Consider the following 26,571-nt stretch of genomic DNA (forward strand, 5'->3'; position numbering starts at 1 on the left):
TTGCTTAGCTCTAGTATAATTAGATTAGTTAGACTGTTGTCTGCAATCAAAACTGTAGCGAGGCCTTTCTACACAAACTGCTGCATGTGTCCTCAGCAGCTGGCTCCGGTATAACTCAAAACAATATCCCTCTGTTTCTAATTGTTGTATTTAAATGCATTAAATTGGTTTGGGATTAACACTTGCATTTTAACAAAAAAATAGCCTCCCTAAAAAAATTGTTCTTACTTATGGAATGACCTAACCTGATTCATGTGTGCTGCCAATTTTTTTTTTGAAAACATGAACTCAGAATTTAACAGCGGCCTCCGTAAGTGTCAAAGAATTATCGCTGAAATACAGTTGAGGCCACACGAATTAATTCATGAATATAATTTATATGGACCCAAACTTGATCAATTCAACGGTACCGGCGAATGCTACCATTTGATAAAATATCAATGACAATAATCAGCCAGTGGGTAGCTTGCCAATCTCTTTCAGAAGACAATTCCAGCTTCCGCTTTTAAAGACTGTGCTGTGTGGCCACAAGCGCAAGCAGAGGAGGGCCAAGACACTGACTTGTATTTATCATCTACTGGCGTATACCAGCTAGCGAGTATCCTTTGCTCTTGCTGGGCTCTAGTATGCTGCTGCTATCTGCCCAGACAAGGCATCACGAAATCTCAGAAATCTGAAGATTTCGTTCATTCCCTTCTGCAATTGCAAGCAGAGGAAGTTTCATCTTGATCGCTGTTGATTGAAGTAATCCTGTATTCAGGTATATATATTCAGTTTCTTTTTACATTAAGGTATATATATTCAGTTTAGTTACCTGTTTTGTTCACTAGTTGGTCAATAATCTTGTATCATCTATTGCAGGTGTAGCAGCATGGTTTTCTCCTGGTGATTGGCCGATAATCTTCTTTTATCTATTTTGTTTATAGCTTGCGCACAGCCTCGCGAGATCTTGAAACTATCGATGGGCTAGAAGACTGGTTCTAAGGTAAGACTTGCTGCCGTACCTCAGAGAGCTTCGGACCTTAGTTTCATAACTTCAGTGGAATGAATTGTGATGATTTATAGGCTAGCATGTCGGAAAACGATTAGAGTTAAGATGGATTTGACAACCACAAATAATTAGCTGGTTGATCAATCTGTATCTAACTGTATTTTGTAACTCAATGAAAGAATTTCAGTAGTAGTTTGGTGTGGAGTAGTTTGACAACCACAAATAATTAGTATGCTGTAACTCATGGCCCTTTAACTGACCAAAACAAACCAGCAAATCATATAAATTGGCAACCGGAAAAAAATTGAAAGGGAAGAATGCCAAATGATTAAGAATTTATACCTCAATACAAGTTTCTACGCAAACTGCTGCACATATCCTCAGTCACATTCACACCTGGCTCCTGTATAACACAAAACATTATCCCTCTGTTTTTAATTGTTATATTTTATAAGACTTATATTCAATTATTTTTGGGATCCATACTTGCGTTTCAACAGAACTGTCCTATTTGTGGCATGAGCTAACTCGATTCACGTTTGCTCACGCAAAAGAAAAAAGAAAAACATGAACTTATAATTCTACGGTGGCGTGCGTAAATGTCAATAAACTATCACCAAAATGTAGTTTAGGTCACACAAATTAAATTCATGAATATACTTTATATGGGCCAAACTTAGCCTATTCATAAATGGCCCTGGTCAATGCTATTGGTCAATTAAAAGAGCAATGACAACAAGCAGCCAATGGGAAGCTTGCCAGTCTCTCTTGACTGGTTTGTTCCCTTCTTCTTCTGCAACTGCAAGCAGATGAAGTTTCTGTCTTGATCGCCGTTGATTGAAATGACCGTCAGTAGCTTCTCAGTTTAGCTACCGTCTGTATCCAGGCACATGTACATTCAGTTTAGTTACCTGCACTTCTGGCACTCCTTTTTTTGTTCAATAATCTTGCATCACCCATTGCAGGTGCAGCAGCATGGTTTCCCCCTGGTAATTGACTGATAATTTTCTGTTATCTATTGCGATTCTTAGCTTGCACTCAGCCTTGCGAGATCTTTAAAACTATAGATGGGCTAGAAGACTGCAGGTTTATAAGGTCAAAACTTGGTACCGTGGAATAAATTATGATGATTGATAGACTAGCATGTACGGAACCAATTAGAGTTAAGATGAATTAGACAAAAAAATATAAATATCTAGATGATTTATCCATATCACTCTATGTTGTAACTAAATGCAACATTTTCAGTAGTAGTTCGGTGTGGAGGCTTCTGTGCAGATTGGCAACCGGAAAAACAATTAAAGAACAGAATGCCAGATGATTAAGAATTGAGACCTTAATACTTGGCACTACCGCTCAAGCTGTATTTGCATAGTTATATTATTATTATTATTGAAAATGTAAATGGCAGCCCACTAGTGATAAATTTCGTGAGCCTTGTCCTACTTTGAAAGCATGTTATCATACCTTGTGCATCCATTTTCAGCTTTCGGTTTCAGCCAGACTCAAGGAATATCCTAGTGTTTTTGGTGGACCTCTGGCGCTGAGTTTGTCTGATCCATGGCAGCCGTACTTGAAACTTTGCTTAAATCAAGTGTCAATAAGTTGCAAGATGTCATTACAGATGAGGCCATACTAATCCTAGGGGTGGAAGAAGAGCTCACAAAAACTACTGCGACGAGTGGAACTAATTCAGTGTTGTATATACCATGCTGAGAAAAGGAGGACAAAAGAGCAAGCAGTAAACAATTGGCTTGGTCAACTGAGAGATGTTGTATATGATGTTGATGAAATCTTGGACGTGGCTAGATGTAAAGGAAGCGAGCTACTTGCTGACCACCCTTCACCATCATCAGACAAATCAGTTGAATGTAAAGGCCTTTCAGTTTCCTCCTGTTTTTGCAACATAGTGCCACGCCGTGATGTTGCAGAATGCATGACCTCTTAAGACAGCTTGCTTTAAATATATCAAGAGAAGAATGTTTTGTTGGAGATGTTGAATCATTAAGGGGTGAAAATATGTCAAAACTGCGACGTGTTACTGCTGTTGCAACTAAAAAGGATATATTAGTGTTGCTTAGCAAGGATAAAGTCAAAGTTAAGGTGAGGACTTTCCTAACTGTTCGTGGTCCATAGAGAATTGAGGATACATTGTTCAAGAGATTTCTGCTTCTTCGTGTTTTGGTACTGAATTACACACTTGTGCAAAGCATCCCAAATTATATAGGAAAATTGATACATCTACGCCTACTTAATCTAGATCACACTGGCATATCTTGTCTTCCGGAATCCATTGGCTCCCTAAAGAACCTTCAAGTACTGAGCTTGAGATGGTGTAATGATCTGCACACTCTTCCTTCGGCAATGACCCTGTTGACCAGTTTAAGATGTCTTAATCTTTTTGGCACAAAAATAAATCAGGTTCCCAAAGGCATAGGCAAACTGAAGTTCCTCACCCATTTAAGAGATTATCCTGTTGGTGATGGAAGTGATAATGCTGTTGTACAAGATGGATGGAAGTTAGAAGAGTTGTCTTCTTTGTCGCAGATGAGGTATCTTTCTCTTGTTAAATTGGAAAGAGCAGCTCACTGCAGTACAAATACAGTGCTTATAGACAAAAAGCATCTAAAGACTCTAATACTAGAGTGGACTAAACATGGAGAGGGGTCATATTCTGAAGAAAATGTTAGCAATGTTGAGAAGGTGTTTGAGCAGCTAATACCTCCACCTAACCTGGAAGACCTATCTATTGTTAGATTCTTTGGTCAGCGGTATCCCACCTGGTTTGGTACCACCTGTTTGTCTTCATTATTATACATGAAACTCATAGAAGTACGATCATGTGTGGAACTACCACCGTTTGGGCAGCTACCCAACTTGAAATTTCTGAGAATTGATGGAGCACATGCAGTTACCAAGGTTGGACCTGAATTTGTTGGCTGCAAGAAGGGTGATCCTGTATATAATGAGTTGGTTGCTTTCCCTAAGCTTGAATGCTTGATCTTCAAGGATATGCCCAACTGGGAGGTGTGGTCTTTTTTTGAGGAAGAAGTTGTTGCTGCTGATGTAAGGGGAGAGGATGGAGTTGCTGAGATTCTAAAAGAGGATACCCAATCTGCAAGGTTGCAACTGCTGCCCCATTTGTTGCAAGTGCAACTTTGCGGTTGCCCGAAGCTGAGGGATCTCCCGCAACAGCTTGGAAAAGACACCGCCTGTCTGAAGGAGCTCAGTTTAAGAGAACTAAACAACTTGAAGGCCATGGAGGACCGCCCAGTGCTCTCTGAGCTCCTTTTTATTGGGAATTGCGAAGGCCTGGAGAGGATCTGCAACCTCCGTCAAGTAACAAAGCTGCGTGTATTTGGTTGTCCAAACTTAAGCCATGTAGAGGGGCTGGACAGTTTGCAGCAGCTGAGGCTAGGCAAGGATATGCAAGAGATATCTTCAAGATGGGTGCCTGGGCTTCAAGAGCAGCACCGGCGGCTTCATGGCGAGGACCTGGATGTCTACACTGTCTAGCAGTTAGATGCCTCAAGGTATATATGAACACTGCCTGCTGATTTGATATTGAGTATTGCGTCTTTGATTCTCATGCAACCATTCGCTTATGAAACAGAATTTGTTTTTGATTCTATTGGCAGCAGACTGCAAGCGTATAAGTTATTAATGTTGTTCTAAGTTGCTTGTGTGTGTTCCTTCTTTAACATGCACTGTAAACCCCTGCTATTGCTTACGTTCTCGTAATTTTCCTCTTAGAGTTGATAATATGGGCAAACGGTGAAAGGCGGCGACAAGTACTTGTTCAAGGAGCTATCTGTGGGAGGAGAAGTGTGAAGGATAAGGGACAAAGCTCTGTTCTCTGCGATGGAGCTGAAGAAGAAGAAGGAAACTGCAGAAACTACTTACTAGCTACACCATCTGCCAAAAAACTTAATAGTGCAATGCACTGCTCTTCAGACTTCAGTGGTACTACTATCGTTTTCTTTTCTGAACTTAATTATTGTCGCTCTTCAGTGGCTGTTTAGTTTAGTTGGGAGGAATTGGATATATTTGGTTAATTGGAACGTTGCCTGTAATCAAACTGGCCAGGTGCATCTCGTGTGTAATACTGTATTTGTTTACCCCCACGCTGGATTGGATGTAATCAAACCTTAAATCTTGTGCGCGGGACTAATAAGGTTACTTCACTCATGGACGGGCTGCAATCAATCAAGACATGCTTTCTTGTCAGAGGACACGGTTCAGTTCGCAACTGTCTGAGCACACTGAGCGAAACCCGCCATCGCTCCAAGCTGATACTCCCTCCGTTCCTAAATACTCCCTCCGTCCGAAAATACTTGTCATCAAAATGGTCATTGCTTTATTTATAAAGCGGGGCGAAAGCCTTTTTCGGTAAATGGACAAAAAGTGATGTATCTAAAACTAAATTACATCTAGATACATCCCCTTTTATTCATTTTGATGACAAGTATTTCTGGACGGAGGGAGTATTTGTCTTTCTAGACATTTCAAATGACTACTACATACGGATGTATGTAGACATATTTTAGAGTGTAGATTCACTCATTTTGCTCCGTATGTAGTCACCTGTTGAAATGCCTAGAAAGACAAGTATTTAGGAACGGAGGGAGTAGATGGTGTGCACGTGTATGCATGACACGGTTTCATTCTTTAAACGTAACCAGTGAATTTATTTCTTTGCTGCACACTGTACCTATCGTGCGTGACTGTCATGCTCTGAACTAGTTGAGGTCAGAGATGCTCAAGATTCAGAGAAATTCAGAGATCACGCAAGGAAAGCAATGCACTGAGATGGATTCTATTGGGGAAAGTACTTGATTACAGAAGGAGGTTTATGCCGGCCAGAACATGGCGGCGGCTTAGGGTTCAACCCCAAATATACAAGAGATAAGATAGACATGCCTTCTAGCTTACACAGGTTATATAGCCCATCACAGAAACAAGCAAGGGTAGGAGATAAACGGCGGATGACTATGATCCCTTGGATCCGAGATGGACGGTTTCGAGTCATCACCGCAGCGAAAGGGTAAGTGAGCTGCGGGTGTACGGTAAATGTTGAATTCTTCAGTAATGTTCAGATTTTCAGGGAGTTACCAAGTGTTGGGTCCTGACAGTGACACGATTTCATTCTTTGGATGTAACCGATGATTTTCTTCTCTGAATGGAATTGATGTCTGGGGGTTTGCCGCATCGAACGTGTATAACCTGTATGTATCGCCAAACATGGGTGTGTGACATCACCTGGTGAAGGAAATCGTAGACGAAGATGATGCCAAACTGACACAGCTGCAGAATAAACAGGGCAGGAACATGTGCAGTGCGGCGAAGGCTGCTATTGCTGAGCTCCAGGGGCAAAAGCAAAACCCTGCGCCGGAGCTCCGAACTTCGGCAAAGGGTGGCCGGTGACGACGACGGAGGCTCCCAAGTACGTTCTGAAGCAGCTATCTTGTCCAGGGGAGAAGCATGAGCTCTCTGAAAGACACAAACTCTGTTCTCTGCAAATGCAATGCTCTTGAGTACTATCTTTTCTCAACTCAGTTAAGCGTCTACTGTGAAGTCTGTGATGCAGATGGATGCATCTTATCCGCATCTCAGTTGAGTACAAATGCAGGACGGCCGTTTAGTTGGAGGGAAATGAATATATTAGATTTATTACACCTTATAGTTGCATGGAAGATTATTTAGACTGTTTGCCTGCAATGCACACCCTCTGTTCCTAAATAGAAGACGTTTTTGCAGTTCAATTTAAACTACAAAAACGTCTTGCATTTCAAAACAGAGGTGGTATTGGTGTACTACAGTTTCTATGCAACCTGCTGCATATGTCCTCGCAGCTGGCTCCTATATTACACAAAACATCATTCATCTGTTTTTAATTGTTGTATTAAAAAACACTTGCATTTAATTGGTTTTGGGATTAGTACTTGGGTTTCAAAAAAAACTATTGCCTGTTTGTGGCATGAGCTAACCGGATTCATGTTTGCTGACACACAATCTTTCCCTAATAATAAAGCGGTCACCGTCATCCAAATTACCCCTACAGTTGGAAAAAATTACAATTCATGCTACCACCAAAGTAAAAAAAATCTGTCAAAAAAATAAATCAAACATGCCTTTTTTTAGGGGAAAATGGTGCCGCTTTATTTAACCGAAACTAGGAATGTCGTCTGAAATTACATGTAAAATAAAGTCTGGTGGTGAATCCACCCACACCTCCGAACGGTTCTCACCTACACCTACTCGCGCAAGATTATGAGCGGCTGCATTCCCCGAGGGTCGAATCCACATAACCTTGGCCTCCTCCATAGGCCTGAGCAGCGCCTTGATCTCCTCCACCCAAGGCCCGACAGCAGAAAGATCCCTTTCCTGGTTGTTTAGCTTTTGCACCAGTGCGAGACAGTTCAACGTAACTCCACATGAGCTCTCTGAATGTTTAGATTCATAGCTAAGCGAACAGCAGTTCTGCATGCTAGAACTTCTGCCATCTCAGGATCGGTGATATTGGAAAAGAAGTGACATGACCCGGCTATGAACGCCCGCGTTGTGATCTCAAAGGACCGCACCTCCTTCTCTGTCGCCGTGCCTAGAGACATGCCTCACGCCCCTGCTCCCTCCCATAAAAAAAAAAAAAACACGCCCCTGCTCCGGTCGATCCAGCGGTGCCGCCGCTTCAGCTCCCGCTCATCGGGCGCCGCCGGAGCCACCTGCCCAGCGCGCTGCTCTGCCTGCCCTCACCGGTAGGCTTCCACCCCTGTCGCGCGCCACTTTGCATCCCCCTCCCATAGAGCTCCTGCACAACCGCCTCAAATCGCAGCTGGAAGCATGCAAATCTCTCGCTCTCTCTCTACTGGTGGGCATGGACTGATGTTTCTGCTCCTCTCTCTCTCTCTCTCTCTCTCTCTCTCTTATACATGGATCGGCAACTACATTCTTGCCAAACAAATATGTGCCCCTTTTCTTGAGATTGCGCCCACAACATGTTTGATGTTTTGCTTATAAAGAGTTGGACTTCATTTTTTTCAGTTTTTTTTAATGTATGAGGCCTGGTCTAATTTGTTTTCAAAAGTGAACCTACTGTACATGCCAATGCATCTAGGAAAATTAAGTTTTTTTGCCAAACTAACTGGATGCTTAAATTCTGGATATGAACATTGATTGGGTGCTGAAATGTTTCGCTAATGATAGTTTCCAACATGCTTTTTAGCACAACTACAGAACTACAGAAATACATATAAACTATTATAGTTCAACCAATTTGCAGTTTTTAATTATGTGTACTGAAAATGGATTTGGTGTCCACGACATGTGAAGTTAAGATCAACTTAAATTGTGTGTTAATGTTCTTCTCCTTTAACAAATATATACAATACGAGGCCATGATGCCCGGCAGATATGTAGCAACAAAGGTGATAACCTCTCTTTGGTCCCTTTGGTAAGATAAATTCGTTCTTCTGTGCATCTTGTATGAGTTTGATGCGGTAGGTTGGAAATTTATTGGATTTTGTTTGGTTCCTTCAGACTCAGAGGCTTTCATTTTGCTCAGTTGATTGGCTGAAGTTATGCACACAGCCCTGCAGGCTGTTTGTTGTAATGCAAATAAAGCATTTCTCCCGGCAAAACACCCAACAACAAGATTTTCTTTAGGGCTGATTTATCCAGAAGCCCAAACCATGTGGGTGTAGTTCTTGCAATTAGAATTACTAATATCCGTTTGTTAGAGTATAGTTATTTGGCAGAGAACTTCTTCTAGATGCTCTGCATCCTCTATGAGTAATGCACTTTGTTGTTTGTTGACCATTTATGGGTAGATTTTGCCTATTGGATAATGGCCCAGAAAATATCTTCTTAGAAAATAGCATTGGCAACTTTGATAAATCGAGAAAGCTTCTTCTTTGTTTGAGTTGAAATTAAGAAACCTCCCACAGAGCAATGTCGTCTTCATCATGCTGCAACTATAAAACACAGGGTGACCAAACCCGAAAAGTTGATGGGAATTTAGTTTACATTTGGATTCCTTTGTACTGCCTACAATATTATAGCTTAAATATTGCTACTAAATTTCTCGGAGTGGTGATGCATGCAAACAATTTCTTAGAGATAGGCTGTGTACAATCATTCACGATGCAGATCTGTTAATTTTAATTTTGGAATAATGGATATGTTCTATTAGCTTGAGCTGGTGACAGGACACCTTTTGATTGCAGAAGCTCAAGTACTTGAGCCATCTAGAGAAATCACTAAAACTACTTGCTAATCCAGTGCATCTCTATCAAGATAAATCATACTGTAGGTGTTGCCATCTATGATCATTTCCCTATTCATACTCTGCAACTCCACTTGAAAAGGGCATGGAGTCAGGAAAAAGGCTACGAGCTTCTGATGGATATTCAATCTCATGGTCAGACTGTGGGTACATTAGGGTCAAAGCACCACAAGATAATTAGTTGCTAATTAAATATGGCATGAACCTCAATTAACACACTTATAGTTCAAGTTGAAGGAGCTTACTCTGATTCACAACCACAATAGCAGAGTAAATAACTTGGTAGTTTCATGTTTAACAACTTCTATTTTGATACTGTCTCGACGGCTTGATGGAAAAGATCGACGGAATAACATGGTTACAACTAACAGTCTGACGGCCTAAATCAAGTATGTTCCGTTGCCAACTTTCTCTTGAAGATAAAGACTGAAGCTTGTTGCTTTTGCTCATCCTGGTGCTACCTGATTAGTACTTAATCAAGATGAGTAATCATGATAGCTGGTGTTGAACTCCAGCCAACCATGGTGAGAAGGAATTGATGCTGCAGCTGTAAGCGGCGGGTGGCTACGCATTGGTAGCCGTTGTGCTGATATGTAACTCCAGCCAACCATGGTGAGCAGACTTTGATGTTGATATGTTAGTCTGGTAGATAAACATTACTAAATTTTCAATCAGATGTTAGTACTGGTTGAATGTCGATTAGGATATCAGTAGTACATACCCACATATGATTTTTTGCAGTTGCCATATGATTGAAATAAGTAGCTTGATTTATTGTTCAACAGAAGGTTCCTTTCATATTTACTACTCCCTCCGTCAGAAAACACTTGTCATCAAAATGGACAAAAAGGGATGTATCTAGAACTAAAATACATCTAGATACATCCCCTTTTATTCATTTTGATGACAAGTATTTCCGGACGGAGGGAATATTTGTGTGGTGTTTGCGGGTTCAGTAGGAATTCATCACATGGTGTCCACGCTTATGGTATGTGTGTGCTTGTGCTGATTCTCAAGAAAATGCTCGCCTTTAGGATGTGGTTCTTTAGTTCTAGGCATTTAGTACTTTTGGTTTTGAGGAAAAAAATTTGATCCTATTACCCTATACCTTGAAATAAAAGGTTCTAGCTGTGATTAGGAGTAATCAGATTATTTGCAAATCATGTGCAGAAAAATTGGATCAGTTATGGGAAAGCTCTCATGCCATATTACTGCTTTGTGTATTATATTTAGAAAATAAATCTTAGGGTAACATCATTTCCATATAATTTGTGCAGAGTTATGTATGTTTAATGCATGAATGGTAGAGGCAACATTAGATAGAAAATGACTACACCATGCATGCTCTTAGGAAAAAAGGCCATGATAACACCTGTCACATTTTCAGTTTTTTGAATAGCCTATTATAAGTCCTTATCTTACCATTTAAAGTTTGTCACGATGTGTTCTTTAAGTAGGATGGTGTGGCCATGCGAGGATATTTTTATACCCGGTGCAACGCACGGGCCCTTTTGCTAGTAAATATAAATGAAAACATGCACTTAGTATTTAACAGTGGCCTTCGTAAGTGCCAATAAATTATCACCGCAATATAGAGCAGGTCACACGTATTAATTCGTGAATATATTTTATATTGATCCAAACTTAATATATTCATTATTGAGTGGGCAGATAGCCAATCTCTTTCAGAAGACTATTCCAGCTGGCTGCCTTTAAAGACCATTCTGCGTGGCCACAAAAGCAAGGGCAGGAGGCCCAAGATACTGACTCTACTACCACTGTCTCAAAATACAAGACGTTTTTGTAGGCTATATAAAACGTTTCTAGGCTAATTTAGCCAACAAAAACGTCTTATATTTTGAAACGGAGGTAGTAGTATTTATTGTATACTGGTGCGTGTGGTAGCTAACCACTATCCATTGCTCTTGCTTGGCTCTAGTATAATTAGATTATTTATACTGTTGTCTGCAATCAAAACTGAAGCAAGGCGTTTCTACGCAAACTGCTCCTGTATAACACAAAACATTATCCGTCTGTTTTTAATTGTTGTATTTGAATGCATTCAATTGGTTTGGGATTAATACTTGCATTTCAACAGAATTATTGCCTCCCTCAAAAAAAATTGTTGCTTATTTGTGGCATGACCTAACCTGCTTCATGTGTGCTGACAATTTATTTTTTTGAAAACATGAACTCAGAATTTAACAGCGGCCTCCGTAAGTGTCAAAGACTTATTGTCGAAATACAGTTCAGGCCACACGAATTAATTCATGAATATAATTTATATTGACCCAAACTTAATCAATTCAACGGCACCGACGAATGCTACTAGTCGATAAAATATCAATGACAATAATCAGCCAGTGGGCAGCTCACCAATCTCTTTCAGAAGACTATTCCAGCTGGCGCATTTAAAGACTGTGCTGCATGGCCACAAGCGCAAGCAGAGGAGGGCCAAGATACTGACTTATATTTATCATCAACCGGCGTATTCCAGCTAGCGAGTATCCTTTGCTCTTGCTGGGCTCTAGTATGCTTCTGCTATCCACACAGGCAAGGCATCACGAAATCTCAGAAATCTGAAGATTTTGTTCATTCCCTTCTTCTGCAACTGCAAGCAGAGGAAGTTTCATCTTGATCACTGTTGATTGAATAATCCTGTATTCAGGTATATATATTCATTTTTTTTTTGACAATCAGAACTTCCCCATTCAGTTTAGTTACCTGTCTTGTTCACTAGTTGGTCGATAATCTTGTATCATGTATTGCAGGTGCAGCAGCATGGTTTTCTCTTGGTGATTGCCCGACGATCTTCTGTTATCTATTGTGGTTCTTTGCTTGCGCTCAGCCTCGCGAGATCTTGAAACTATTGATAGACTGGAAGACTGGTTCTAAGGTAAGACTTGATGCCGTACCTCAGAGAGCTTCGGACCTTAGTTTCATAACTACTCCCTCCGTCCGGAAAAGCTTGTCCCAAGCTTGTCCTTCAAATGGATGTATCTAGCACTAACTTGGTACTAGATACATCCATTTGAAGGACAAGCTTTTTCGGACGGAGGGAGTACATGGGAATAAATTATGATGATTTATAGGCTAGCATGTCAGAAGATGATTAGCGTTAGGATGGATTTGACAACCACAAATAATTAGCTGGTTGATCAGTCTGTATCTAATTGTATGTTGTAACTCAATGCAACATATTCAGTAGTAGTTTGGTGTGGAGGCTGCCATCTCATGGCCCTTTAACTGACCAAAACAAACCAGCAAACCATGTAAATTGGCAACCGGAAAAAATTGAAAGGGAAGAATGCCAAATGATTAAGAATTTATACCTCAATACAAGTTTCTATGCAAACTGCTGCAAATATCCTCAGTCACACTCACACCTGGCCCCTGTATAACACAAAACATTATCCCTCTGTTTTTAATTGTTATATTTTAGAAGACTTAGATTCAATTATTTTTGGGATCAATACTTGCGTTTCAACAGAACTGTCCTATTTGTGGCATGAGCTAACTCGATTCATGTTTGCTCAGACAAAAGAAAAAAGAAAAACATGAACTTATAATTCTACGGCGGCATGCGTAAGTGTCAATAAACTATCACCAAAATGTAGTTTAGGTCACACAAATTAAATTCATGAATATACTTTATATGGGCCAAACTTAGCCTATTCATAAATGGCCCTGGTCAATGCTATTGGTCAATTAAAAGAGCAATGACAACAAGCAGCCAATGGGAAGCTTGCCAGTCTCTCTTGACTGGTTTGTTCTCGGAAGATGATCCAGGCACATGTATATTCAGTTTAGTTACCTGCACTTCTGGTACTCCTTTGTTTTGTTCACTAGTTGGTCAATAATCTTGTATCACCCGTTGCAGGTGCACCAGCATGGTTTTCCCTTGGTAATTGATGGGTGGTCATTCATTTTCAGCTTTTGGTTTCTGCCAGTCTCAAGGAATATCCTAGTGTTTTTGGTGGATCTCTGGCGCTGAGTTTGTCTGATCCATGGCAGCCGTACTTGAAACTTTGCTTAAATCAAGTGTCAATAAGTTGCAAGATGTCATTACAGGTGAGGCCATACTAATCCTAGGGGTGGAAGAAGAGCTCACAAAACTACTGCGACGAGTGGAACTAATTCAGTGTTGTATATATGATGCTGAGAAAAGGAGGACAAAAGAGCAAGCGGTAAACAATTGGCTTGGTCAACTGAGAGATGTTATATATGATCTTGCTGAAATCTTGGATGTGGCTAGATGTAAAGGAAGCAAGAGACTTCCTGATGATCCTTCTTCATCATCAAGCAAATCAGCTGCATGTGTAGGCTTCTCAGTGTCCTCTTGCTTTTGTAACATCTGGTCACGTCGTGATGTTGCTGTTCGGATTAGAAGCCTCAACAAAAAGATTGAGAACATTGCAAATGATAAGATATTCTTAACGTTCAACAGTAGTACACAACCTACTGGAAATGGTCCAACATCCAGACTGATAAAAAGTTCCAACCTTCTTGAGCCCAACCTTGTGGGAAAGGAGATCATACATTCCAGTAGGAAGTTGGTGGACTTAGTGCTTGCACACAAGGAAAATAAGTCTTACAAGCTTGCTATTGTTGGAACAGGCGGAGTTGGAAAGACAACACTAGCTCAGAAAATATACAATGACACAAAAATAAAAGGAAGCTTCAAGATGCATGCATGGATTTGTGTTTCACGGGACTACAATGAAGTTACTCTTCTGAAAGAAGTTCTCCGGAATATTGGTGTGCATCATGAACAAGGTGAAACCATAGCAGAGTTGCGGAGTAAGCTTGCAGAAACAATTGAAGGGAAGAGTTTCTTTCTTGTTCTAGATGATGTATGGCATTCCAATGTATGGACGGGTTTATTTAGACTTCCCTTACATGCAACAACTAGAGAAGTAATATTGGTAACCACACGAGATAATCAAATTGCATTGAGAATAGGCACACAGTACACCCATCGAGTTGATCTCATGTCAGCAGAGGTGGGATGGGAGCTGCTTTGGAGGAGCATGAACATTGGTGAAGAGAAACAAGTGCAGAATTTTAAAAACACGGGGATTGAGATTGTTCGTAAATGTGGTCACCTCCCTCTTGCAATCAAGGTTACATCTAGTGCTTTGGCCAGCAGAGATCTAACAGAGAATGAGTGGAAAAAGTATCTGGGTAAATATATTGGCTCCCAGAGCATACTCTTGGACGAAGTAGAATTAGCTTTGTATCTAAGCTATGATGAGTTACCACATCGTCTGAAACAGTGTTTCCTTTATTGTGCTCTGTATGTTGAAGGTTCTATCATTCGACGTGATGAAGTTACCCGGTTATGGATTGCTGAAGGCTTCATCGAGGAGCAGCAAGGCCAACTACTAGAAGACATAGCAGAAGAGTACTACCATGAGCTAATCCACCGGAATCTCCTCCAACCAGATATCTCATATTTTGACATGTCTCACTGCAAAATGCACGACCTCTTAAGACAACTTGCTTTGAATATATCAAGAGAAGAATGTTTTGTTGGAGATGTTGAATCATTAAGGGGTGAAAATATGCCAAAACTGCGACGTGTTACTGCTGTTATTAAGAAGGATATGTCAGTGTTACCTAGAGTGGATAAGGTGGAAGTTAAGGTGAGGACTTTCCTAACTGTTAAGGGTCCATGGAGAATTGAGAATACATTGTTCAAGACATTCCTGCTTCTTCGTGTTTTGGTACTGAATTACTCACTTGTACAAAGCATCCCAGATTACATAGGAAAGCTGATACATCTACGTCTACTTAATCTAGATTATGCTGGCATATCTTGTCTTCCAGAATCCATTGGCTCCCTAAAGAACCTTCAAGTACTGAGCTTGAGATGGTGTAATGATCTGCACAGTCTTCCTTTGGCAATGACCCTGTTGTGCAGTTTAAGATGTCTTAATCTTTTGGGCACAGAAATAAATCGGGTTCCCAAAGGGATAGGGAAACTGAAGTTCCTCACGTATTTAGAAGATTATCCTGTTGGTGATGGAAGTGATAATGCTGTTGTACAAGATGGATGGAAGTTGGAAGAGTTGTCTCCTTTGTCGCATATGAGGTATCTTCTTCTTATCAAGTTGGAAAGAGCAGCTCACTGCAGTACAAATGCAATTCTTACAGACAAAAAGCATCTAAAACACCTAACACTAGAGTGGACTGAACGTGGAGAGGGGTCATATTCAGAAGAAGATGTTAGCAATATTAAGGAGGTCTTTGAGCAGCTAATACCTCCGCACAACCTGGAAGACCTATGTATTGTCAGATTCTTTGGTCAGCGGTATCCCACCTGGTTAGGTACCACCTATTTGTCTTCATTAATACACTTGAAACTCATAGATGTACGATCATGTGCGCATCTTCCACCGATCTGGCAGCTACCCAACTTGAAATTTCTTAAGATTGGGGGAGCACATGCAGTTACCAAGGTTGGGCCTGAATTTGTTGGCTGTAAGAAGGGTGATCCTGTATGTAATGAGTTGGTTGCTTTCCCTAAACTTGAATGGTTGATCTTCGAGGATATGCCCAACTGGAAGGTGTGGTCTTTTTTTGAGGAAGAAGTTGCTGACGATGTAAGGGGAGAGGATGGAGCTGCTGAGATCCGCAAAGAGGATGCCCAATCGGCAAGGTTGCAACTGCTGCCTCGTTTGGTGGGCTTGCAACTTGTAGGTTGCCCAAAGCTGAGCGGTCTGCCACGACAGCTTGGAAAAGACACCGCCTGTTTGAAGGAGCTCAGTTCAACGGGACTGAACAACTTAAAGGCCATGGAGGATCGCCCAGTGCTCTCTGAACTTGTTGTTTCGTACTGTGAAGGCCTGGAGAGGATCTGCAACCTCCCTCAAGTGACAGAGCTGCGTGTAGGTGGTTGTCCAAACTTAAGCCATGTAGAAGGATTGGGTAGTTTGCAGCGGCTGTGGGTGAGTGAGGATATGCAAGAAATCTTTTCACGCTGGGTACCTGGGCTTCAAGAGCAGCACCGGCGACTTCATGGCGAAGACCTGGATATCTACACATGGACAAGGTACAAGGTATATTTGAACAACACATACTGATTCAATATTAGTATTTGTGACTTTGATTCTTTTAGCAGCCATGACCCACGATTCATGTTCTGAAAATTCAATTTTAAGCTTATGGAACAAAAATGCCTGAGCAGAACTTTGTATACATGCCAAAACTGGTGCAAGCATACAAGTTCTTAAGTGCAGTATGATTTAGCTCTAAAAAACTCATCTGTTTTCCTGCTGTAACTAACATGCATTGGATTGGACACCCATGTTGTGGCTTACATTCTCATAATCTTCCTCTTAGAGTTGATAATATCGGCAAACCGTGAAAGGCGGCGACAAGTTCTTTCAAGAAGCTATCTGTCATCTGTGGGAGGAGAAGCGTCAAAGAAAAGGGGCAAGCTCTGTTCTGTGCGATGGAGCTGAAGAAGAAGAAGAAGAAGGAAACTGCAGAAACTACTTACTAGCTACACCATCTGCCAAAAAACTTGATAGTGCAATGCAGTGCTCTTCGTGGTACTACTATCGTTTTCTTTTCTGAACTTAATCATTGTGTGATGGAGATCGATGATACTCTCGTACATTTTATCTGCGTTTTAATTACTTATGTGAAACGCACTGCACTGCACTGCACTCTGGTTTAAGCTAAGTGTGTGATCTGTTTTTGGATACTGTTAGGCGGGCTCAGTGGCCGTTTAGTTTAGTTCGGAGGAATTGGATATAGGAGTATTTTGGAACGTTGTATTGTGATCAAACTGAAGCGAGGCGCATCTCGTGTGTTACTCGCACGCTGGATTAATTGGGTGTAATCAGAACTTAAATCTTGTGTGTGGGACAATCAATCAACACCGGTTTTCATTTCAGAGGACACTGAAATCGCATTGTACCGCCAAGCCTGTGTGTTTAGGAAATCTTAGACGACGAAGATGATGCCCAAATCGTAGACACACACAGCCACAGCTGCGGAATAAACACGGCACAAACGCGTGCTGTTGCTGCTGCGCTCCAGGAGCACAACCCTGCGCCGGAACTTCAGCAAAGAGAAGTCGGGATCCGCGGAGATGCCTTCGGCTTCGTCGGCGGTGGGGAGGCTGCAGGCGGCGGCGCAGGACGCCGCCAACTCCTCCTCCTCCTCCTCCTCCTCGCGCTCCGCCTTCTCCGACCAGCTCCTCCTGCCCAGGGAGGCAGGGTACGTCCGAGCTCCCCCTCCTCAGCCTCCTCTGATCCGATCGATGCGCCCTGTTCTCGCTCGCTCGCCCGGTAGATTGCTAAGATTTGGGGGCGGATTTGGCCGTTTGCTGCTAGTAATTGTATGGTAGGAAATCCCTTGCAACACCTACACCTCATGTTTCCTCTATGGCTTATCATCAGAGCTTTTGAAGCGAGTTAAAAGTGATTTGATATGTAATAAATATTTGGCAGGGGAAATCTTCGGTTATGTGTATGTATGGCAGGACAACCCAATTGTTCGATTTCTGTTTACTTTTATGTCAGTAGTATTTGTGGTGTCTATGACATCTCTTGTTCCATATGGTGCTATATATAGCGTTCTGTATCTTAAATGCCAAACCACAAACCTGAGAACAAGAATTAGGCTGGGCAATGTACTCTGTATGTTGTACACGTATTTGTGGAACTTCTAAACAGCAGATATTCGGTTGCCAGTGTACATGCTTAGCAATGTCGATTTAGGAGATTGCAACTCTGCCTCACTATGCAGCTGTCTGCTACATGATTATTATTGCTGAACTTTCCATATCCCAATTCTACAATTGTACTCTCTTAACATCCCCTGTGCCTCCTCCTTAAGCAAATCCCCAGGCCTCTCTGCCTCACCTTCTCATGCTCATCCTCCTGCTTTGTGCCGTGCTGCCACTGTGCACCCTATGGTGCTGCGCCAACTGAGGTTGTCACCCTTGAGCAGTGGCTGCGGGGGGTTGAAGTACACTGATCCCTATGTTAAATTAGCCCCCCTAATGTGAAGAAACCTGACCCAGTTGATTTTTTTTATCCTAATAATTGAAATTTTGATATTGGCTCCAGTTTATTTATTTATTTGGTCAGTAGTTGATTGAGAGCTGCTTGATACTTGTAGGTGAAAGGTTTGTCCCCCCCTTAGTTGAAATTGAAAGTATTGATTTGCACTAGTCCGAAGTTCTATCAGAACCTCCCAGTTTAGAGGTTAAAAACTGGAAAGGTCAGTTGCAAGTTCAAACATCCAGTAGATAGCATGCTTTGAAATTTTGTGGCATGCAATTGAATGCTGGGGATGGAAGAAAGACAATGTGGAGGGTTGGGGTCTGCATCTGCCAACCAAAGCTGCAGTCATCTACCAAATAGACTCTGTGCCTATATAGTGAAATCTGTATGGCACATGCATGGCATCTACTCTCTAGTCTTCGTTTCTAGATTTAGGCTGCAGCCGTAACATTTTTGGTGATGTAAACGTTGACATGTTGTACTGTAAATCTGTAATCCCTGACTCAAGTTATGCTCCTTGCAAGTTTGCAACTTGTTGAGTAACGTGATTGTATTAGGAAACATAGGTTAGACTAGGAAATATTCTGGCTTGCCTTGTACTCCAAGTAGATCATGTACTCCTATATATATGCCCATGAGGCTCAAGCAATACAACGAACAATTCCATCAATCCCTCTCTCCCTTACAACATGGTATCTATCGCAAGTCGATCCTAAACCCTAGCCACCGCCGCTTCCGCACCCGTGCGCCGCCCCCGGGGCGGTCGGCCTCCATGACCGCCGCCGGGGGCCGCGCCGCCCGTACCTAGGGTTCGTCCGCCGGCCGTGTTGGCCGGCTGCCCTAGAGAGTTTTTTTCCCGATCCTTTGATCTGGGTTTTCTCTCTCTTGCCGGTCGCTTTGATCGGCGTCTACTTTTTGGTTTTTCGGTCTTTGTGATCCGGTTTGCGTCGCCCACCGCCGCCGTCGACCCCGTGCGCCTCTACTCCGACTTCGGCATCGACTACACCGGCGTCTTCACCGACATGGCGGCCTCGCGCGTCGTCCACGCGTCTACCCGCCGGCCGCCCCGACCCGGCGGCCTCGCATCATGCGGCGGCCCTTCACCGCCGCCGTTCGCGCGACGGCCCGCCCGTCGATCTACGCCGGCCGTCACCGCCTGCTCCGACCGGGACTCCTGCATCACCCCGACCCGGCGGCCTCGCGCCATGCGGCGGCCAATCATAGCCGCCCTGTCGCCTGCCGCCGCCGGCTTCATCTCGGACTTCGCCGCCACCACGCCTCCATCGAGCGGCGTCCCGACCTCGCGCGCGATCGGCTTGATCACCCGCTCGCCGCCGCGATCCGCCTCATCTACGCCGCGCGACCGACTTGGCCCGTCAGTAACGCGCGCCTCCGCAGGTCCCGTGAAGATCATCTCCGAGTTCAGCGCGCCCCTCCGCCGATCGAGCAACGGGCTGCCGCTGCGTCGCCCCGTCGGGCCGCAGCGCCGCCGCCCCGTGGTTCTTCTCCTGGCTGCACCGACCCGCGTCACCGCTGCGTCGCCCCTTCGGGCCGTAGTGCCGCGGCCCGCGGTCCACCGCCGCCCCGAGGCCGTCCGCTCCTGGTCGTCCCCGTGGCCGCACCGACCCTCGCGTCGCCGCTACATCGCCCCATCGGGCCGTAGCGAGCATGGCACGTGGTCCACGCAGCCGCCCCGAGGCCGTTCCCGCAGTTGCACCGACCCGCACTCCTCCACCGCGCCGCCCTTTCGGGATGTCGCGCCGCGGCCCGCGGTCTCCGCCGCCGCCCCGAGGTCTTACCGCCGTCGCCCCGACCTGCCCGCCGCCGCTGCGTCGCCCCTTCGGGCCGTAGCGCCGCGGCCCGCGGTCCACTCTGCCGTCACCGCGCGTCGACCTCCCGTGGTATGTGCTGCGCCGTCTCCCTTGGCGCAGGAACGCCACCGTCCGCGCCGGTCTTCGTCACGCTGTCGGGTTCTTCGCCTACTTCGAGCACCGCCGCCGCACCCCTAACCTAGCCGCCGCCGCCGCCGTCAGGCCGCCGCCGCCGCCGTCAGGCCGCCGCCGCCGCTCTTCTTTGGCCGCCGCCGCCGCTACCACCGTAGCAGCCGCAGCCGCCCGTCCACCTTCTTCGTCTTCGTCCAGCACCAGCCCGTCGCCAGCATCGCCGTCATCTAACTTGACCGCTTCATCTACTCCGACAACCGCGGGCGACATTGGCCCCGTGCCGATTGGCGCCGCAACCGTCGTCGAGTCCTTCTCTGCTGGCCTCTCCGACTTCTTCGACATGGCGTACAGCTTGTGCAGGTCCCTCGTCTACGCATGCCCGGTGCTGGCAACACCGCCGCGTGCCTTCGTCCACGACGTGTCCCCGGGCCTGGCAAGCCTGGCGCGGCGCTTCATCAACTTCGTCTTCGTCCGTCTACGCATGCCCGGTGCTGGCAACACCGGTGCGTGCCTTCGTCCACGATGTGTCCCCGGGCTTGGCAAACCCGCCGCGACGCGTCGTCAACATCATCTACTTCCTGGCGCACCACTACTTCGACACCACTGCGCCCATGCTAACTCGGCGCCCCCTTGCGCCCGCGGCTCCACGGCGACTTCCTCGACACCGGCTACCCCGACTCGACATCGACCACGGCATTCTTCGCACGGCTACCTCGACCACGGCTCCACCACCCACGCTCTCGGCTACATCGACAAACGGCACAAAGGGCTACCGCCTGCTTGAGCAACCTCGTTGGTTTCCACTCCAGCCACGACTCCGCGATGCATCGACCGTTACGACTGTGGGGGGTGTCCGTCGGCTTGCCTTCGGATTCTTCTCCAGTCTCACCGTCTGCATCGCTACCGTTGTGACTGCGGGGGGATGTTGAGTAACGTGATTGTATTAGGAAACATAGGTTAGACTAGGAAATATTCTGGCTTGCCTTATACTCCAAGTAGATCATGTACTCCTATATATATGCCCATGAGGCTCAAGCAATACAACGAACAATTCCACCAATCCCTCTCTCCCTTACAACACAACTGACGTATGATCCTTTGGTATTGCAGACGGATGGTGTCTCTGTCGGCTTGCGCGAAGTTCGGCGCTGTCAGCTTTGTGGTTGGCGTCGTGGTTGGCTTCACCCTGAATAAAAGGCTGCGCCGGTGGGCTGCCAAGCTGCTCAAGAGAATTAAGGACGATAACTAGCAAAGCTAGCAGAATTAATCTCAAAATTTTGTTGGCAAGTGTGCTCTAGTTACCTCTGTAGTAACCTCAAGTTGGATCTCCTTACTGCTTGGATCAACTGTGATGGATACAACATAGTCGTTTGTAAGCTGTATCGCAAAATTCTCTTTTGGGGGGATCTTTATTACTGGTGCAGATTCCACAGTACATCTCTCGTTGACCGTAAACGTATGGTGCCGTTGTGTTTGAGACTTGCTTTCATTGCTGGTTGCTGAAAATGATGAGCTAATGTTGTTTGGTGAAATAATACAGTTTGTCTAATTCACATCTAGATGTTTTTTAAGGATATCACATCTAACCTCCCACAAATAACTCTGCAACAAGAAACAAAAAAAAAAGCTGGGACAAAAAAAAATAGACCACAAACATAGTGGACATCAGGTTTGATGTGACACAACTATGTCACATCTAGATGTGTCCTAGACACACCCTAAATAATATCATGACAATTGAATTAATAATAGAAGTAGCTAGTGTTGTTTGGGTATACAATTCATTCCAACCGAGGGCTTTGCTGTTGCTTGGCTTTCCAGTATATATATGCTGTTGCCGGCTTAGGTAAGGCATCAGGCTGAATCGTCAAGAAAGAAAAAGTGAGCCACCTTGAGTGCTTTTGCTTTTGCCTTTTGCTGCAATGGTGGGTGGGAAGGATGGAATAATTAGTGGGTTAAACAAATTATAAGATAAGCATCATTAGCCCTCTTCACCTCTATTCTCTTCCAGCCAGCACCAAAGCTTGCCTTTATGCGACTAATTCTTGCTTCAGACCAAAGTGATTCCCCGCTGAGTTCGCCTCCTCGAGTGTGCCTTTCACCGATTTTTGTTCTCTCCGTTCTTCCTCTTCTCCACACGCAGAGGAAAAGTTTGTCTTGATCCTCTCAAGTTCGTCGTTCCTTCCCCGTTGGTCCACTGGTCACCACTGATTGAAGTGATCCTGTGGACTTACCGGCCCGTGTTCAGGTATATATTTGATCTCAGTATCCTTAACTTCTTGATTTGTATCGCGGTGGGAGGCACTCCTTCTGTTCACTAATTGATACATAATCTTGTATTATCTATATAATACTGCAGGTGTAGAAGCAGTATGGTTTTCTGGTGGTGATTGAATGGTAATCTTCTATGAGATCGACTGATCATCATAGCAAACTGCTTCTTCAAGATTTATGATCACTATTGGTTCTTACTATTGACCGTTTTTCCTTGACCGGAGAGTGGTTTGTAAGGTAAAGACTTGCAATCAACTTAACTTTCATTAGTCCAGTCGAATAAACTAGTTATCAAGATTTCTAGGCTAGCACTGGGGCTATTCATCAGATGAATCAGAAAGCAAAAAAGCCGCTGGATGATTAATCTAGGTGTTGTAACAGATAGAAATATACTTCATCCGGTCCTTTTTACTCCGCATATACTTGACGCAACATTTTCTTTGGTTCCGATTGACTGCTATGCAGCTGCCATTGGATGGCGCCCTTAAGCAGGCAAGACAAACTAATAAATATTTTTGTATGAAAAACTGAAACACATGTAAATTTGCGAGCATAAAAAATGGAACTTAGTCCTTGATACATGGCACTACTCAAGGTGCTGAATCTATATGTATGTTGCATACATAGCTTTCATTAGGCAAAAAATATAGTAAATGTAAATAGTAACTAAGTAGCTTCTAGTGTATCTGTAGAGCCTTGTCTAATTTTTGAAAGCATTCACTTTCAGCTTCCAATTTCTGCTATTCTCAGAACAAGTCACTGGTGGTTTGGGTGGATCTCCCTTGCCGAGTTTGTCTGATTGATGGCAGCCATACTTGAATCTTTGCTTGGATCATGTGCCAGTAAGTTGCAAAATATCATTACAGATGAGGCGATACTAATCCTTGGGGTGGAAGACGATCTCAGAGAAGTCCTGCGACGAGTAGAACTAATACAATGTTGCATATATGATGCGGAGAAAAGGAGGACAAAAGAGCTAGCAGTAAACAATTGGCTCGGCCAACTGAGAGATATTATATATGATGTTGATGAAATCCTGGACGTGGCTAGGTGTAAAGGAAGCAAGCTACTGCCTGATGATCCTTCATCATCATCAAACAAATCGGCTGCATGTAAAGGCCTCTCAGTTTCCTCTTGCTTTTGTAACATTGGATCACGTCGTGATGTTGCTGTTCGGATTAGAAGCCTCAACAAAAAGATTGAGAACATTGCAAATGACAAGATATTCTTCACATTCAACAATAGTACACAGCCTCCTGGAAATGGTCCAACATCTAGACTGATAAGAAGTTTCAACCTTGTTGAGCCCAACCTTGTGGGAAAGGAGATCATACATTCCAGCAGGAAGTTGGTGGACTTGGTGCTTGCACACAAGGAATACAAGTCTTATAAGCTCGGTATTGTTGGAACGGGTGGAGTTGGAAAGACAACACTAGCTCAGAAAATATACAATGACCAAAAAATAAAAGGAAGCTTCAATCTACAAGCATGGATTTGTGTTTCGCGAGACTACAATGAAGTTACTCTCCTGAAAGAGGTTCTCCGGAATATTGGTGTGCATCATGAGCAGAGCTCCAAAGGAAGCTTGCAGAAACAATTGAAGGGAAGAGTTTCTTTCTGGTTCTAGATGATGTCTGGCATTCCGATGTATGGATGTATCTATTAAGGCCTGTATTACATGAAACAATATCCAGAGTAATATTGGTAACCACACGAGATGATCAAATTACAAGGAGAATAGGTGTAGAGCATACCCATCGAGTTGATCTCATGCACTGGTGGAAAAACAGGCTTCCGTCCAGCCCCATAAGTCGCGAAGCTGTAGGAACCGCGACTAATGGGACCTTTAGTCACGGTTCTGGAGGTGAACCGCGACCAAAGGCCTGGGCCCAGGGCGCTCGGTGGCTAGCTGGCGCACGTGAGGGTCTTTAGTCGCGGTTGGCCAGGACAACCGCGACTAAAGGCCTTCGGGCACCTTTAGTCACGGTTTGCCAGGCCAACCGCAACTAAAGCCCCTCCCCTATATATACCCATCCAGCAGCCAACACTTAGCCATTTGGAGCCATTCTCTTCACAAGTGGGTGTAGCTAGGTTTGCTTTTGGTTCCTCTTATGCACATAAGGTGTTTGATGAAATGCCCCAAGAGTATGAAACAAACATGACATGAAGTGTTGGAGCCACACTCCTCGATCGCGGTTAGCAACTTGATGAACCTTTGATGTGTCATTGATAAAATATGCATGTGTGCAGTTCATTGTTTAATTTATATTGTTTGTAGCTAGTTAGTTTAACAAATGCATGATGGTTAATTATATATTTTATATTATAATAATGCAGATGAATCGGCAATGGATGTACGGTAACCGACTCTCCGGCGAGTTCACTACGGGTTTGAAAGATTTCCTCGTAGTGGCTAATGCGAACAAGCAGGGGGGTTTTGTTATCTGTCCATGTGTTATCTGTAAGAATCAGAAAGGTTACTCTTCCTCAAGAGATGTTCACATGCATCTGCTTCGGCACGGTTTCATGCCAAGCTATAATTGTTGGACCAAGCATGGAGAAAGAGGGGTTATAATGGAAGAAGATGAAGAAGGGGATGATTTCATCGATGAAAGCTATCTTGCTCATTTCGGTGATACTTTCATGGAGGATGCTGAAGGTGAAGGGGAAGGTGAAGAAGAGGCACGTGATGATCCCGTTGATGATCTTGGTCGGACCATTGCTGATGCACGGAGACGTTGCGAAACTGAAAAGGAGAGGGAGAATTTGGATCGCATGTTAGAGGATCATAGAAAGGCGCTGTACCCCGGATGCGATGATGGTCTGAAAAAGCTGGGCTGCACACTGGATTTGCTGAAATGGAAGGCAGAGGCAGGTGTAGCTGACTCGGCATTTGAAAACTTGCTGAAAATGTTGAAGAATATGTTTCCAAAGGATAACGAGTTGCCCGCCAGTACGTACGAAGCAAAGAAGGTTGTCTGCCCTCTAGGTTTAGAGGTTCTGAAGATACATGCATGCATCAACGACTGCATCCTCTACCGCGGTGAATACGAGAATTTGAATGAATGCCCGGTATGCACTGCATTGCGTTATAAGATCAGAGGCGATGACCCTGGTGACGATGTTGAGGGCCAGAAACCCAGGAAGAGGGTTCCCGCCAAGGTGATGTGGTATGCTCCTATAATACCACGGTTGAAACGTCTGTTCAGGAACAAAGAGCATGCCAAGTTGTTGCGATGGCACAAAGAGGACCGTAAGTCGGACGGGGAGTTGAGACACACCGCAGATGGAACGCAATGGAGAAAGATCGACAGATGGTTCAAAGATTTTGCAGCTGACGCAAGGAACATAAGATTTGCTCTAAGTACGGATGGCATGAATCCTTTTGGCGAGCAGAGCTCCAGCCATAGCACCTGGCCCGTGACTCTATGCATCTACAACCTTCCTCCTTGGTTGTGCATGAAGCGGAAGTTCATTATGATGCCAGTGCTCATCCAAGGTCCGAAGCAACCCGGCAACGACATCGATGTGTACCTAAGGCCATTAGTTGATGAACTTTTACAGCTGTGGGGTGGTGTCCGTGTGTGGGATGAGCACAAACAAGAGGAATTTGACCTACGAGCGTTGCTTTTCGTAACCATCAACGATTGGCCTGCTCTTAGTAACCTTTCGGGACTGTCAAATAAGGGATACAATGCATGCACGCACTGCTTACATGAGACTGAAAGTGTACATTTGCCAAATTGTAAGAAGAACGTGTACCTTGGGCATCGTCGATTTCTTCCGAAAATTCATCCAGTAAGAAAGAAAGGCAAGCATTACAACGGCAAGGCAGATCACCGGCCGAAGCCTGCGGAACGCACTGGTGCTGAGGTATTTGATATGGTCAAGGATTTGAAAGTCATCTTTGGAAAGGGTCCTGGCGGACAATCAGTTCCGAAGGGAGCTGACGGGCACGCAGCCATGTGGAAGAAGAAATCTATATTCTGGGAGCTAGAATATTGGAAAGTCCTAGATGTCCGCTCTGCAATCGACGTGATGCACGTTACGAAGAATATTTGC

General features: G+C 44.3%; 4 protein-coding genes across 8 annotated transcripts; all 4 read left to right on the plus strand.

Moving 5' to 3' along the window:
• The first annotated feature begins 507 nt into the window (after positions 1-507).
• On the plus strand, positions 508-5,179 carry LOC123068587 (putative disease resistance RPP13-like protein 1). Of its 3 annotated transcripts, none has more exons than XM_044491186.1 (5): positions 508-760; positions 862-985; positions 1,957-2,086; positions 2,478-4,524; positions 4,745-5,179. In XM_044491186.1, the coding sequence occupies exon 4, from the start codon at positions 3,356-3,358 to the stop codon at positions 4,505-4,507; it is 1,152 nt and encodes a 383-aa protein (XP_044347121.1). In that variant the 5' UTR covers positions 508-760; positions 862-985; positions 1,957-2,086; positions 2,478-3,355; the 3' UTR covers positions 4,508-4,524; positions 4,745-5,179. The 3 variants fall into 3 exon arrangements, with proteins under 3 accessions (XP_044347121.1, XP_044347119.1, XP_044347120.1); XM_044491184.1 differs by having other exon boundaries at positions 1,957-1,980; XM_044491185.1 differs by lacking the exon at positions 1,957-2,086.
• Positions 5,180-7,853: 2,674 nt separating this feature from the next.
• On the plus strand, positions 7,854-17,116 carry LOC123068588 (disease resistance protein RGA2). 3 transcript variants are annotated; one of them, XM_044491188.1, is made up of 5 exons: positions 7,854-9,884; positions 11,471-11,940; positions 12,044-12,168; positions 13,153-16,326; positions 16,617-17,116. In XM_044491188.1, the coding sequence occupies exons 4-5, from the start codon at positions 13,280-13,282 to the stop codon at positions 16,639-16,641; spliced, it is 3,072 nt and encodes a 1,023-aa protein (XP_044347123.1). In that variant the 5' UTR covers positions 7,854-9,884; positions 11,471-11,940; positions 12,044-12,168; positions 13,153-13,279; the 3' UTR covers positions 16,642-17,116. The 3 variants fall into 3 exon arrangements, with proteins under 3 accessions (XP_044347123.1, XP_044347122.1, XP_044347124.1); XM_044491187.1 differs by having other exon boundaries at positions 7,854-11,940; XM_044491189.1 differs by having other exon boundaries at positions 7,857-11,940; positions 13,153-16,333.
• Positions 17,117-17,307: 191 nt separating this feature from the next.
• LOC123064775 (uncharacterized) lies at positions 17,308-21,605 on the plus strand. Its single transcript, XM_044488171.1, has 2 exons — positions 17,308-17,501; positions 21,346-21,605. Exons 1-2 carry the CDS (start codon positions 17,374-17,376, stop codon positions 21,482-21,484), a joined length of 267 nt encoding a protein of 88 aa, XP_044344106.1. The 5' UTR covers positions 17,308-17,373; the 3' UTR covers positions 21,485-21,605.
• Positions 21,606-22,205: 600 nt separating this feature from the next.
• On the plus strand, positions 22,206-24,262 carry LOC123064777 (putative disease resistance protein RGA3). The gene is made up of 3 exons (XM_044488172.1): positions 22,206-22,483; positions 22,595-22,746; positions 23,237-24,262. Exon 3 carries the CDS (start codon positions 23,312-23,314, stop codon positions 24,134-24,136), a length of 825 nt encoding a protein of 274 aa, XP_044344107.1. The 5' UTR covers positions 22,206-22,483; positions 22,595-22,746; positions 23,237-23,311; the 3' UTR covers positions 24,137-24,262.
• The last annotated feature ends 2,309 nt before the right edge of the window (positions 24,263-26,571 follow it).

Source organism: Triticum aestivum, chromosome 3B, assembly GCF_018294505.1.
Source record: "Triticum aestivum cultivar Chinese Spring chromosome 3B, IWGSC CS RefSeq v2.1, whole genome shotgun sequence".
NCBI lineage: Eukaryota > Viridiplantae > Streptophyta > Magnoliopsida > Poales > Poaceae > Triticum > Triticum aestivum.

Bases quoted from the DNA above. Each gene is read 5' to 3' on its own strand.
- LOC123064775 (XM_044488171.1), top strand. From the start codon at position 17,374: ATGCCTTCGGCTTCGTCGGCGGTGGGGAGGCTGCAGGCGGCGGCGCAG. The intron at 17,502-21,345 runs GTACGTCCGAGC...TTGGTATTGCAG, and splicing joins CTCCTGCCCAGGGAGGCAGG to ACGGATGGTGTCTCTGTCGG.
- LOC123064777 (XM_044488172.1), top strand. From the start codon at position 23,312: ATGGCAGCCATACTTGAATCTTTGCTTGGATCATGTGCCAGTAAGTTG.
- LOC123068588 (XM_044491187.1), top strand. From the start codon at position 13,280: ATGGCAGCCGTACTTGAAACTTTGCTTAAATCAAGTGTCAATAAGTTG. The intron at 16,327-16,616 runs GTACAAGGTATA...TCTTCCTCTTAG, and splicing joins GATATCTACACATGGACAAG to AGTTGATAATATCGGCAAAC.
- LOC123068587 (XM_044491186.1), top strand. From the start codon at position 3,356: ATGACCCTGTTGACCAGTTTAAGATGTCTTAATCTTTTTGGCACAAAA.